The sequence below is a fragment of the Gastrolobium bilobum genome, unplaced genomic scaffold (assembly GCF_033153095.1).
Source record: "Gastrolobium bilobum isolate Gb01-03AN ecotype WA unplaced genomic scaffold, APGP_CSIRO_Gbil_v1 utg14319, whole genome shotgun sequence".
Classification (NCBI taxonomy): Eukaryota; Viridiplantae; Streptophyta; class Magnoliopsida; order Fabales; family Fabaceae; genus Gastrolobium; species Gastrolobium bilobum.
Genome location: NW_026898237.1, coordinates 75,760 through 91,107, shown reverse-complemented (window position 1 = coordinate 91,107; position 15,348 = coordinate 75,760). Strand labels below are relative to the sequence as shown.

Sequence of the window (15,348 nt, the reverse complement as noted above, 5' to 3'; positions counted from 1 at the left end):
ATGAAAATCCCCCAAAATGCTCAATCGAACCCTAAACAGAGAAATCCCCCAAATTGATGAAATGAATCCTAAACAGAAATAAGCCCCCAAAATCTCCAGACATTGATGATTGAAAATCGACGGCAGTAGAAGACATCTACCGGATTTGCTGGGGTGTAGGAGAAGTTGAGTGTTTCTTCTGGCATGGGGGGATCAAGTGGGAGTACTTCAATGGGGGGAAGAACACTGACAAGGACCGCCAATCGTAGGTGCAAATGTGGGAGACAAAGTATTGTGTATACCTCCAAAACTGAGAGAAACCCAAACAAGACTTTCCTTGGGTGTTCTAATTTCAAGGTATACATGTGTAATCTGCCCTTTATTAAGTTGAAACACTTTCTAATCGTGGTTTGTTATTTTGGCAGGAGAAAAAGCCATTTTGTGATTTTTTTAGATTGGTAGATGACGTCTGTAATGAACGGATGGAGCTGGAAGATGCAAGAATTCACAATATGGAGTTGGATGTTGCTGAAATTAATTTCAAGTTGAAGTATGTGGACATGATGATGAGAGAGCAAGATGTGAAGATTAGTGATCAAGGAATGTGATCAGATCCACTTCCAAATGACTCACGCTGATTATCCTCATCCCCATCACTGCCTTCAACAGGTGTAGGTGCAATAATATCAGGGATTGCAATGCAATCTTCAAAATATATTTCTATGAAGTTCCTATTACTTAATGCAGCCTTAACCATCTCCACAATATCAGAGTCCGTACTCAGAGGCCTTAAACCTACGTCTAAATCCATTGCATTTGGCATGAGCCACAACATCTGCTTACAACTCTCATACCCATAACCCTTGAACAGAGTATCAAGGTCACGCAGGTTGACAAAGTCAACATCCATATCAGGTAAATCAACTACTTTGCCATTTGCATAGGTTAGGACCCCTTCATCATCTCTGACTAACACACCCCCATCATGATACCTTATAACTATATATTCATCCATCTGTAAAAAAAAACAGACCACATGACATTTACTTCACAACGTTAACAACCAATCAGTTTTAACGACAATATGAATTTGCATATATAACTCAACACTGAAGAAGAACATACAGGGAAGTCACTGGCAAAAATATGTCACCTTTACAAAATATGCATGCAATATAGGGACTAACATCAGGGTCTACAAAGCACTACGAAATGCCAAAAAACTTTTCAAACCGGGACCACAGACATAAAAGGGTTTGTTTTCTGTAAACCCTAACCAAAAAACAAACAATGGACTGCACATGGGGGACCATATCCAACATAAAATACACAACATGTAGTGAAGGGGGACCACATATATGGAAGGACTTCTGACAACACGTACCTTAGTGCATGTAAGACAACACCCACAATCGAACTTTCCTTAACCACCAAAGAATCAGCCGTTCCAAATCCTTCACTGTCCACGCTCGATTGTCTTACCAGAAACCACCGTCTTTGACAATGCTCACCGTTCAACGAAGCTTCAAAGGTAAACAATGGGGTTCCTCGCAAGTTGCAAAAACTTAAGTGAAATATGGATGTCTAACTACGGTAACTTTCAGTGTAGTTGATGAGTATTTGAAACGCAAGAAACGACATCGTCTGCTAATTTGGAAAGCTCTCAACCCATTTCGCACAAAGCGTCGTCGTCTCTTCTTCCACGCTGTCCCACATCTAAGCCGCGTCAGCACACTAACGTGCCACATGGGCACCGTTAATTGGACCGTTAAGGGGGAGTTAACAGAAGGATCAACGTGGCCCCTTTTTTGTTATTTCAAAAACCAATTTGTCCATTTTTATTGCTAGGGACTGAAAAGGACTTCGTAGATATTGTCAGAGACTAAAAATGATATTTGCTCAAAAAAAACAAAACAACGGAGGATAAAACAGCCTAGTGGACTAGTGACAGACTAAGTCTTTCTTAATTCTAGCCGAAAGAGTTATCATTTTTGGATAAGACCTCAACAAATTGGGCATGCTAGATTCAACCCAGCTTTCAGGATGATTTATAAAGAGCTTGGTTGATGATTGTAAATAAAATGAAAAAGAGAATAACATAAGACAGCAAATGAACTGTAAATAATATCATAGGCCCAAGTCTTCAAAATGCATCCGGGTTAATTCCAAAAAAGATTGGTATTGGAAGGTGAAAATGTCCTGACAAAGGGGTTATAGAATGATCTTGCTTTATCCCTCACTGGTGCCGCTGGCCCATCAGCATCAAGATGGGAACTAGAGTATGACTGTTGTGTAGTTCAGCGCAGTACAGCTTGTCCATGCCACAGGGATGGGCCAACTTCAAAACCGTGTTGCTGATATTTACAGCACAAAAAAACTTGAGGAAAAAAGGTCTGTGAATTGGATTTCGGAATTCATTTTCTTCCAGTGGTCCCAGAAGCTTTTCAGTTGCGTCTGTCTTGACCTTTGCACCAACATTCCCTTTTATCTTTTCGAGTTTAAGATAGGATGTTCGTGGGGCTCCTTGCTTCCACTTCTCACAACCTCACGTGAATGCTGCCATCGACTGTACTCGCATATTCTTCTTTCATTGTGCCTTATGTTGATCTAAAGTCACTGACCATAAATTTTGCTTATCGCTTCAAGTGTTAAACTAAAAAAATGGCAGAAAGGGTTGTTTCGATCTGCCTTTAACTTTTAACCTAAAGGTTCTGTTCTTTCTCTAGTCATTGTCGTCGGCATCAGAGAATTTTATAAGATCTCTTTTGGGATAAAATGTTATACTGATTTGATCATTAGTCCTTCTTGTTGTCCTCAAGGCTCTTAAATCAGAGAAGAAAAATTGTCCAAATACCAAATTAAAGTACAACCAACGGCTGTAATAAAATTAGCTTCTTTCATGTTGTCTTCCTCAAATGAGACCCATTTATGGTCATGCTCCACATGATTTTTTAAAGTTGCGTATCCATTTAAATTTACAAGAGGTCAATGCTTGTTGTGCTTTTTCAACAAGCTATGCTCATAGAAAAGAAACTATGCACATGAGGTTCTAATTTGCTTCACGACAAATGGGTTTTTGGAGCGCAATACTGTTCTAGCTTATATTTATGCAAAACATATCTGCACAAATCAATCAATCCTGAATTCAATTCATGTTAAGGGGTTAATGTATGTCTTTTTAAAAGTTATAAGTCTATGTGGATATATAATTATAAATTTATAATTATAGTAGGTATTTTTTTTCTCTCTCCACGTTATCAAAAAGATTTTTAAAGATGGATTTTTTTTTTAATATTATAAAATAAAATTATAATATAAAAGTTATTTTTTTTTTCTTTCTATCCACGTCATCCCACAAGTTTTTGAAGAGAGAATCTTTTTTTAATATCGTAATTATGTATTTCTTGGATACATAATTACAAAAGAATGAAAGATTATAAGTTTATATTCTTTAAAAGTACAAATAATTAAGACAAACTTATCTAAACTTTAAACGGTCTAAAACACAAGTTTTTTTTTTCTTTTATTATTTATAATTTTATTTTTTGGCTGTGTAAAAACAATTCAAGTTTGCTGCAGCTTGTAGGTAATAATAATGCATACACCTTTTCTATTAAGTTGTCTCCTCCCCGTTCTAATTCCTTCCATACCAGCGGGTAGTGCGGCTGTTGGTAACTTGGTACTAAAATTTGTTCAAATAAAAGTTTCAAGAGAAAAAAAAAAGTAATTTTTTTTGTCTTTGTTTTTTTTTTTAAAAAAAAAAAAAACATGTCTGCCTCTGATTGTAAAGAAGCCAGTTTTCTTCCATCGTTTCAACACCTAAAATGAGAAACGGAAATCATGTGAAACATTCCTCAGATTTTGCTTTACTCAAAACAGCAGCTGATCTCGTGCCTTGTAACTATTGGTATCCCAATCAACAGGTTCAAGATGGGAAATGTGTTACATCAAGTGACTTGAAATCGTCTTGTCATTTTGAATAGAAATCACACAATTGGGTTTCTTTCCAACTAACCATCTCCCTGTATTCACGGACACAGTAGTTCACCAGCACATTATTGGAAATATTGCAGCCAATTTTCTTATGATATTAGAAGAAATTTAGCACTGGATATATCATCCACTGCTTCCCTTCAGTGACTAGTTATCAGTGCCTATTGCCATTTGACCCCACACAATATATAGCGATATTCGTGTTGTGCAGCACATAGTAGAGAGTGAAACAGTGGCATTGCATTGACATGGCTTAATCAATTTCTACCGGCAAAAGTTGTAAACTTTCAACGTTGTTACATTACTACTTTCTTTTTAGTGGTTATATTTATTCAGCAAAATTACAGTTTTCTTAAGTATTTACTAAAATTTAGACTCTAATGTCATAATTTTCTTTCTTTTTTTCATTTTTTGTTTCAGTTCTTTTTTAAGTGAATAAATTCAACCATTATATCAGAAACTGCTTGATATCATGTATACTAAGGTTTTGTTCTAAAGGTTTTGTAGTGGATGGTGGAGATAGTTATCCACATTGCACAACTACAGGGTAATATATAGATTGTTCACTCCAATTCAGGGGAATGGGACAATGCAGATGAAAAATCTATCTGAAAGCAACCTGATACTCGCTCAGGACAAGTAGCAAGCTATCAATCTCTTTCACGTTTTGAGGGATATTATAAAAAAACAGGAGATTTTAAGAGTACAATCAGTGGTTAGCATGTCAATTTATTTTTTGTTGCTTCCTCTGATTGCATGTTGTAGAGTGTGGCTCTAGCTACAGAGTACTGACTACAGGATGTCTCAATCTAAAAAGTAAAAACCAGATATTACTGCATGGCATTGGTTTTTCAAAAATTAAAAGATTGATTGTATTCTTTAACCTCACGTTTACGTGGAGCATCCTCGAAGAAAACAAATGGGGGCCATGTTAAGTTAAATCCTTTTCAACTCATGACCGAATATTGTGTCTACGTCTTCTCCTCATCCTCAATTAAATGTTAATAGTGGAGATTTCTCACCTATGTTGGCCATGCTAATATTTTTCATTTCATGCATATATTTTCAAAAGAATAAAAGAAGTAATAACACAGAAATTTCCACTCCAGCCTCCATGTCAAAATGTTAGAAAGGATGGACAGAAGAAAGTAACCTTTGCTGCTCTATGAAGGTTGAGATTTTAAGGACATAAAAGTGGCACTCATTTTAATTTTTAAGCTGGCAGAATCTGTATAGAGCAACAGAGGCATCACCTCAAGTAGCACACTTGCAAGTCACATGTTGAATGATTAGCAACCGCAAGTTATACTTCTAAATATTTCCAACAAAGACATGGAGGATAGTTTCTAGGGGTACAGCATGCATAAGATTAAAGCTTTTCCTCAGAGAGAGGACATTTAGAGGTAAGAACAAAAAAGGCTAAAAAAAAGAAGAATTACTTAGAAGTGTATATTCATATACAAAATCAACAAATTGATTGGTATCCTTGATTATCTAAAAGAACTAAACTGTGAGACAATTGGAATCAGGGGTTGAAAATAAGGTTCCCACATTTGCACTTCCAACTCATGGGCTTGTAGTTGGAACTATCTTCTCCCCTGTCATAAGCAATTATAGACACTGTTGAAAGGTTGATCTTCCCCTTCTGCGCTTGTGGATTTGTAGGTACCTGAATGGCCTCACAGTGTCCACAGGACCTGCATCTTCTCTCACATTTTGGTGGCCTCGAGCCTATCTGTGCCCTCACCATCGCCTTATCATCACGTAGTGTCTGCACAAATCAGTATAGTTCTTGAGAAAATTAAAGTGCTTCATCACTCATGCTAATTAAACGAGACAGGAAAACATTATAAAGGTAAGCCAAATTTTCTACCTGGTGAAAACCATTCTGTTTGAAAGTCTTTCTACCTGTTAGAACAAAAGAAAAGACATTGTTAGTTGGAGCTGGTTTCTATTTGGCATCTTTAAAATTGTTCATGTACCTTCAGTAACAAATCCCAGCTGGGTCCAGCTTGAAATTATCAGAAAAAGAAGAGAAATGCTAATAAAACTGAGTCTTTGACCACAAATGACATGATGATCACGCCCCATTTGAGATACAACTCTGCTGTTGCCCGGGGAAGTAGAAAACTGAAAGTGAATGGAGTTAGAGAGAGAGCTGATCAAAGAAAGAGAATCTGAGAACTGAAGGGACGGATATATAATATAGGATGTAGCAAACAGCACTAACAAAATGACACAATAGCAAGTAGGAAGCAATATATTGCTAAGACATTTTTTTATGTTGAAGTGATGGAACATAGAAAGACAAATGAGAAAGATGCAGAGGGTAAATAAAAGGAGGAGCCCCGAAAAAGGAAACACCTCTCCTTCGGTTGACGAGCCTCTATCCAAACAACAAAACAAAGATTATATAATAATTGCTGGAAGGGAGAAGCATAAGCATTAGAACCCTGAGACCCGAAAATATATCATATATAAGACAACCAGAACCTAGAAACAGCAAAAGGCCACAAATTACACCAGATGTGAGGGACAAGCCTCCACTAAAGGACATGCACTTACAGCTGTAGATTTTGGGTTTTTCATTTCTTTCATGGATATGTTTTTCTTTCCATTTCTCAATTTATTTTGCATTGGTTTTTAATACAGTGTGAAACTTTGAATAAGTGTACCCTTTTATTTTCGGTTTCTTGTAGTATGTCACCAGAGTAGCCCCACCATATAACCCCACATTCTCTCTCTCTCTCTGGGAAAGAGAAAGAACATAATCTCTCGCCCAACATTATGGTATTATCTTTTCAATCTATCATTATGCAATCACATCAGATCCTGAATAACGAAGCACAGTTGTATACCGATGGTTACATAACACCTTTCCCACACTCGTTTGTCTTGTCATTTTGTCCATTTCTGGTTCAAGAAGTATAAATTTACGGGGTTTTAGTTTGTCTTTTAACATATCAGAAAAAAATTTCTACACACACAACATTTTGTGGTGTTCACACTTTTTAAAGCAAAAAAAAAAAAAATTATGGCACGCAAAACGAAATTCTATAACATTACACAATCACTTTTCCTACAAGATAACTGTTATAAAATCCTAAATTGAAACTCCAAACCTGACGCCATTTTAAATCTCGTTTAAGATTCCATAAGCTAAACTTTGTGTAAGCTTATGCACATTTGCAGTCCATAATAATGACAGAGAAAAAACAAAAGTTAGAACCTTGGAAGAAGTAGTAACTTGGAGGGACTTTACTTACTTGCAATAGTTGAATCAACAGTTAAAGCCTTAAAATTAAAAGGTGAACTCTGTGTGATCTTATTCACCTTCAAATTACTTATTTAATGAACAAATTAGTAATTTTGTCCATAAAATTATTTTTCAATTGCAATTTTTTTTTTTTGAGATTTGAACAAGGGCGACAAACTCTTCCTATCAAATTTTTAACACAACTGCATATTTAAGATCACTGGTTAAGTTAAAATAATCCCTTATAAATTGATCAATATGTTTGGTGGTAAGTGTAGATTAGTTTTGTATTAAATTATGTTTATAAATAGTTGTTAAATTTATAATACTCATATTAAATTTTTATTATCTCATTTTAGTATCTAAGAAAATTTAATTTGACATAAGTTTTATAAAATTTTAGATTTAACTTATGCATATACTTAAATTTCAACACTAAACTATAAGTAAAAAATAAATTCATAAATAATGTTGCTAATTTCTTTAATATTTTTTATTTATTTAATAAAACATCGACCCTACTAATAAAAAATTAAACAAATATTAGTTAGTTGGACATTCCTCGTCGTCAGTACTCCATTGTTTTATGAAGAAAAAAAAAGAAAAAAAGTGAATGGATAACTAGGTTTCTTCCATTAATTGAATGGAAGGCCCGTAACGTTCCAATTTACGTCTAATCCCCGGAATATTGATTTGGTACATGGACATTTTGGGCCTTACAAAGCTCTGAACTATCTGTTCTCATTTTACTAAAAGACGATATGATATGATCCAATATGTACTATGAAGGATTCGATGCCCATACAGTGTAGTCCAATCAGATCTTAAAGGCTGAACAAACCCACTTTCTGACCAAAAAAAGTTTATAACAAAATATAAAATAAAACTACTCTCCAAGTTTACCATTCTTCTTTAATTTTTCAATATAGCAAGGGGACCCATACACATATGTAATATAACAGCTTTGGCCTGGGACGTATGAAATTCTCATAATATCTTTGTTTAATAATTTTCCAATTCTCATAGCAAGTTAAAGATACACTTTCTTATTTGAAAAAAAAATACACGAGTCCTCCTAATGAAAAATTGATCTTTGAAAAATTGCTCACAATATAGGATTTGATAATATTGAACCGGATTAAACCGGCTTAAAAAATTACACTTTCTTTTTTGGATTTTAGATTATAAACTTTTAACCAATCACCATGTCCATGTCGATTTAAATAATCAGCACTAGCAAAAGATGCTGTACTTATTTTGGAGTAATTGGATTGCGAAGTCAAGTCCAACGGTGACTCCATCGATAAATTCTCTATGTATAATTTGTTACTAGCAGATCCCTAGTAAATTTTATATGATAAAATCCTCTCAGACATTCATAAGTATTAGTAAAACAAAGAATACGACATGAGAATGGTTAAAAGGGAAATTGTGTATCATTTTGAAAGATATAAAGTTGTGTCATTTTAAGTGTGAGAAAGAAATAAATCATGAAGGAGATAATAGGTGAAAAAAGTTTTAAAGATGAGAGTCTTGTTGGGTTTAGTATGCTCTTTTCACTTAAGTCCAATAGATTTAGTGAGAGTGAGCCCAAAGTCCAATTTTAACCCATGAAGCTTAGGGTTAGTTTTGGATTGCGCAGAGTATATAAACTCTCTTTTCTCTCTAGTGCCTCCGAGGGTTACTAACATCATAAACACAACCAAAGAGGCAGACATTCATCATTTGAACGGTTGCCCACACGACCCCTGATCCCCTTGAGTCATAGCCTGGAAGATCAACCGTAGAGCGGAATTGTGACCGTTCGTGGTGCGTTGCTGCAAGATCGTGAGGCTTGACAAGGAGAACTGAAGGTGAGAAATCGTCACGCTCGCTTCTTCGCCCCAGGTAATCAAAGCGGTGTCTTTATCCTTCATCGCATCGGTACGATGCGCTTCCGCGTTTCTGATGATATACCTTCAAGTCTCACTCTCACATCTTTGTGAGAGTGAAATGTATAAGATTGTCATTTAAAATGACACACCTTTTTTCCCATGGTTTAATGATATTTCTTTCTTATGCCTGTAAATATTGTTAAGTGTAATTTTTGCAAGAAAAAATTGTATTACTGCAAGAAAAAATGACACACCTTTTTTCCGCGTTTCTTATCCCTTGAGTCATTTGTCCAAAGATGATCCCTATAACAACCTATGTTGCACCGACACCTACACCGACACAAGACACGGGATACGATAGGACACGACACTCCGACACATTAATTCTAAAAAATGTTAAATTTTGACACGTTAGAACACGTTTTGATATTATATAATATTTTTAATTTATGTAGTTTCTATTATATTTAATATTCAATAATTTAATAAAAAAATAAAGTTAAACTTATAATACCCATCAATTTTGCAAAGAAACATAAGATATCTCAAATGTTTATATTAAATTCAATAAAATAGTAATCGTAATCCAATGAATCTAATAGTTAGAACTCAAAATGCAACGCAACGTAATCTTTGAATCTTTTTTGAGTCTTTGCAACAAGTATTGGAGTGTCGGGAAGTATCGGAGTATCGGTGAGTATCAGACACGACACGTCAGGAATTTTGAAGTGTCGGTACTTCATAGAATATTTTTAAAATCTATATTTGAAAAAATAAAAACAGCAGCATGAATGCTTAAATGATTTGGGCTTTCTGTCGATGTTTGTTTTCTGCCACTCCATGTGATACTGATTTGTAAAGCTAATTTACTTATTTGTTTCTTCTCGTAAAAAGGCTTAAACTATCAGTGCTGATACATTTTACTCTGTTTTGTGAATGTAAAATAGAGTAATATGTTTTGGATTTTTCTTATCATTTTATTAGAGTTTATACAATAATTAAAGAAAAAAACTGTTAGACAATAATATAAATCATTAAAAAACTATTATCTAATATATTAAGATTTTGGGTTGAATTGGTTCTTAACATGGTATCAGAGCATCAATGCCCATAAGATCATGAATTTGATCTTCACCGCTCCCCACTTTCAAGTGGAATTAAATAAGTACATGATAAAATCAAAAAATTGGACCTGTGCAATATCTATACTTCAAGCCCAAATGACTCTTGCATGAAGAGGTATGTTAGAGAATAATATAAACCATTAAAAAACTATCACCCAACATGTTAAAAAAATGTTGAATTGGTTCTTGATACAAGAACGAAATATTCCTTTTCAGAAAAGAATCAACTTGAGATTTACAGTACCTACATTTTTTTTCCTAATTTCACATATATGACTAAAATAACCCCTTAACTCTGCACCAAGAAATCTCTCTCTCTCTCTCTCTCAATCCATGTATAGCATATGTGATAAGTTATATTTATAAATTTTTTATTTACAAACTATACTATATACTCTGGAGTGTATATTCTCAAGTTCCGGAATATATAATGTAATTTATAAATAAAATTTTTGTTAATATAAACCTCCTTATAATATATAAAAAATTCTATACTTACCTTGGGATGTGTGCATCCATAAATATTATATAAATTCTTTTCCTATATTTTGTATTTTTAAAGTTAAGTTTGAAATGATATTTTGTCGGAATTGTTAACAATCTAAGCTGCAAAATTTCACTATTAAAGCCCCCAACACATACGGAAAAAAAAACATCCTTCAAAATTTGGGATTTGAAGGAAATATAATTTATATATGATTAGAAAGTCTCACATTGATTAGAAATAAATCAAGTGAGAATCATATTTATAAAAATATTTAATAAATTCATTAACTTTAAATTTTGGATTGAGAGATGTGGGATCAAATTGATTAATGTGACCCGTCACTTGGCTCATATACGGAACGTATTTTTGGTAAGAACTTTGGACTCTCCCTTGCCATTCAAAGAGTGATAGCCAAGGATTTGATTGGGCCGATTAAGTATAAATAGAAATTATCATGTTTATTATAAATGAATCAAGTGAGAATAAGTGTAAAAAGACAATCAAGTAAGGGTATAAATATGTCATGTTAGGCCAGACTTTAGCCTTAATGGCTTTGGCCTACATAAAAATATGTTGAGCCTATTAAAAGTTTGGTTTATAGCCAGTCCAAACCTATTATTAAAATATTTAAAGCCTAAAATGACCTATTATGACATATTTATAAGAACAATATGAAACGTATTGATTAATGTGACCCGTCACTTGGCTCATATACGGAACGTATTTCTGGCAAGAACTTTGGACTCTCCATTGCCATTCAAAGAGTGATAGCCAAGGATTTGGTTGGGCCGATTAAGTATGAATAGAAATTATCATGTTTATTAGAAATGAATCAAGTGAGAATAAGTGTAAAAAGACAGTCAAGTAAGGGTATAAATATGTCATGTTAGGCCAGACTTTAGCCTTAATGGCTTAGGCCTACATAAAAATATGTTGAGCCTATTAAAAGTTTGGTTTATAACCAGACCAAACCTATTATTAAAATATTTAAAGCCTAAAATGACCTATTATAACATATTTATAAGAAAAATATGAAAGCAATAAACCAATTTGAAACCCATAAATTAAGGTGAGAACATGGCCTAAAATTCTCTTCTTTCTAACTAAAATTTCCAACAAACAAGTTGGTGCTCCATGGAAGGAATTAGGGTGCGAACTGAGAAGCGACACACAAGAGAATACATTAGGATTGAAAGTTGGCATTTAGAATAAATAAATAATAGTTAATATAAATATATTATTTTATTTAAAAATTTAATAGGGCAGCCTAAAGCTTGTAGGTCAGACTTTTTATAGTTGGCCTATAGCCTATTTGTTAAATAGTTTTTTTACGAAGGCTAAGCCTGTTCTAAATTTGAAAAAGGCATTTTATTTTGTAATTTGCTGGTTTGTTTTTTCAGTTTCATGTATAAAAAAAAATTGAAAAATATCAGGTTAGGCCAGGTCAAACATAGGTTACGGGTGAGGCTAGCTAACGCTTGCGTGACCCATTTTCATTCTATAGCCAAGAATTTAGTTGGGCCAATTACGTATGAATAAAAATTCTGATATTTATTAGAAATGAAACAAGTGAGTATAAGTGGAAAAAACACACACTTTCACTAAAGATTTTGAATTAAAACGTGATTTCAAACCCCACCTATTATAATCTCTCGCTTAGCTCATACATAATAGGTATTCCTTACAAGAATTTTGGGCTTCTTCTTCCATGTACAAAAAGACTATCGGTTTGAAAATCTAAATACAAAAGAAAATTGTTTCTTTCAACTTATAATTCTTTTAAAATTAAACTGTAGGTGCCAGATCTTTTTTGCGTATGAAGATATTGTTTAATATGAGGAAAGAAATTCAGCATCACCATTCACCAGTAATTACAGCACGGTAGCAGCATTTAGGGATTTTGCTTATGAAGATGTATTTACTAAATAAAGCAAACGTCAGAAAGCACTAAATGAATTAAAGAAGTGATTCCTGCCATGATGCCGAGGGAGGAGGAACAGAGCTGAGCTCACAGAACAGCAAAATGTTGGTATAGCCTGCAGAACGAGAAAATGAGACAAGAACAGAGAACATGTAGACGACCCCAAGACGGAAAAGGCAGACACAGAAGCATCCTCTCTGCTACATAACAAGCGCAACGCTCTAACTAACTGAAGGAACCAAGATTCTCTTTTCTTACGAGACCTGGCAATGGCATCATGTTCTCAACATTTTGCTTTGAATTTTGTATAACATCCGTTCACGTATCAACATTAATTCTATATCACATTCCTCGAAAAAGATAACTTGGAACACTTATTTATTAATCATCATAACTCCTTACTTTAGTATGTTTATGAAAGGGAATTGTTTTGTTCTCGTCAATTTTACTTTTGTTAATAGAATAAAAAAAAATATTTTTTTTTTTATATTCAGATTTATTTTATTTTTAGAATACACTAAATGTAAAACAAAACTCATATGTTACGTTAGATGAGATTATGAGACGGAGTGGGGGTCTGTGTACATTGATAACTGAATCATTGGAACGGTTAATCAAATGAAATACTCAATTCTTATGCATCGAAAAGCGATAGAAAAAGTAGTAGAAAAAAACAATTTATGATAAGCATGCAATGGAAGACATCCATTAGCTGTTACCAAACCAAGAGACAGCTCATGCACAAACATGTCAGATCACCACAAAAAAGAATCCATATTTTATACAATTTTTATATGCGGGATACTTTTTCCTTGTTTCAGATAACAATAACATCCAAACAGGAACAAAAAGAATAACAGATTCCTTTAGCCTTTGAGAGGTCCCGAACCTTGTAGTTGTAGTCTCTGATCGATCGTCTCTTTCTTTTTTGCTCTGAAGTGGAAATGGATTATCTGATGATAGATTTTCACATGACTAATTTAATATGAAAATTTTATGTCTATCTTTCTCTATAAATATTACATAGTTAAATAGGTGATTCTATTAAAAATTGTGAATATTTATGATAGAGAAATATAAAAACAAACACAAACACAAAATTTTCACACTAAGTGATGTCAAAATTTAACAAGAGAGGCCCATTCTCCACATACCATGTAGTCTCTAGTCTCTACCGATTATGCAGAGGATTAGCTCCCGATGGCACGCCTCTCTTATCTTCCAAATCTGCTTTGCTATTGGTAGAGAAATTGTTAAGAGGGGAAGCAGCCTTGGAGAAATTGTACAAACCATCGGCAATACAAAGAAAGCCAGAATTGCAGAAGATCAGCAGAACCAGCAGAACATAAAGAGCACCCATTTCACTTGTTAGCATAACAAGATTTGAACCAATCACCGAGAATTATGCAACTATTAATGTCCCTTAACAGACACAACTCTGGGTAAGAAACATTTCCCAACAATGAGAATGGAAAGAAAAGAAACTGTAAAGAGTTGGAAGGGCCAGACTCCGGTGAACATGCTTAGCATCATAAGAAACTAATTGAATGGTAAAAGATGGCCAGCATGAAATTTAACATGTTTAGAAAGAAAACTCTGAACTGAACTGAGAAAAAAAAAAGGAAGCAAACAAAGGACGGGGTGGTGTTTGTCTCTGGAGGCAAAGTATGCTCGAAACTGATTTAATTGCCTTTGCCTATGAGTTATGAAAAAAGAATGGTAAAAAAAAAGTAGAAGGGTTTTGTCATTCAGTCAAATGGTACTCGAGTGAAGGAAGACCAAAACGCCAATTACCGATATCGTATATCTATAATGGTAGTGATGGGCATGTTGGAAGTTCGCAGCAGACCTTTATGAGAAAGCCCCTGAGTCACACGCCAAGGAGAGCTTTGTCCAGCATGACAAAGAGTTTTGATACTTTCTATTTGTTTTCTTCTTCTTTTTGAAGGGAGGACACTATGATGTCTTATAATATGATCACTCGCACCTGCTTTTGTAACCACTTAGTATTTCTATTTGTTTAATACTAACATACAAACAATAACTCCCAGAAGAAAGTAACGTACTAACAAAGTTTGTTGAATAGCTCCCGGGAAAACTGTGTATTTGTTACCAATGGAACTCAAATAATTAAACAATAATTATTAGTTATTGAATGCACACTTTTTTTTACATTGTTAGTTTTTTAATGTTTATGCAATATGACACATGCTTGTTAGAGGGCTTTTTGTCTCTCCAGAAATCACATCATAATAATGTTTTTGTCAGATCATGTTAGAGACTCCTATTTCAGCCTGGGGGAATCATCGCGTATTGTAGAAGTAGAACAGAACCTCCATGTTCCCAAAAAAATCAGAAAAGAACCCATTTGGTGCATGACCATTGATAGCATGACAGACCCATATTTGCTAGGAAAACTCGATTCTCTCATATCGGCTAAGTAGCCTTTGTGCGGAAGTCAATCAACAAGATCCTGATCTCAGATCTCGGCAATACCTCGGCCTTGACTTCACCAGGTCAGGCAGCACAGCGGAAAATCAAAACGAAAACAGGAGAGAGAGAAGAAGAACACAACCAGATTTAACGTGAGAAAACCTTCTTTAATGAAGAAGTAAAAACCCACGGGACCTAGTCTACATCAGAAATCCACTATGAAAATAATGGTTACAAATAATCAAATACACCAATGTGGTGGTTAACTCAACCTCTCCAAC

General features: G+C 34.3%; 1 protein-coding gene across 1 annotated transcript; it reads right to left on the bottom strand.

Moving 5' to 3' along the window:
- Nucleotides 1–5,462: 5,462 nt before the first annotated feature.
- Nucleotides 5,463–6,063, bottom strand: LOC133314188 (EPIDERMAL PATTERNING FACTOR-like protein 2). Its single transcript, XM_061515636.1, has 3 exons — nucleotides 5,955–6,063; nucleotides 5,846–5,880; nucleotides 5,463–5,743 (listed from the first exon to the last, which is right to left on the bottom strand). Exons 1-3 carry the CDS (start codon nucleotides 6,061–6,063, stop codon nucleotides 5,498–5,500), a joined length of 390 nt encoding a protein of 129 aa, XP_061371620.1. The 3' UTR covers nucleotides 5,463–5,497.
- Nucleotides 6,064–15,348: the final 9,285 nt, after the last annotated feature.

Bases quoted from the DNA above. Each gene is read 5' to 3' on its own strand.
- LOC133314188 (XM_061515636.1), bottom strand. From the start codon at position 6,063: ATGGGGCGTGATCATCATGTCATTTGTGGTCAAAGACTCAGTTTTATT. The intron at 5,881-5,954 runs GTACATGAACAA...TTGTTCTAACAG, and splicing joins GCTGGGATTTGTTACTGAAG to GTAGAAAGACTTTCAAACAG. The intron at 5,744-5,845 runs GTAGAAAATTTG...TGATTTGTGCAG, and splicing joins AACAGAATGGTTTTCACCAG to ACACTACGTGATGATAAGGC.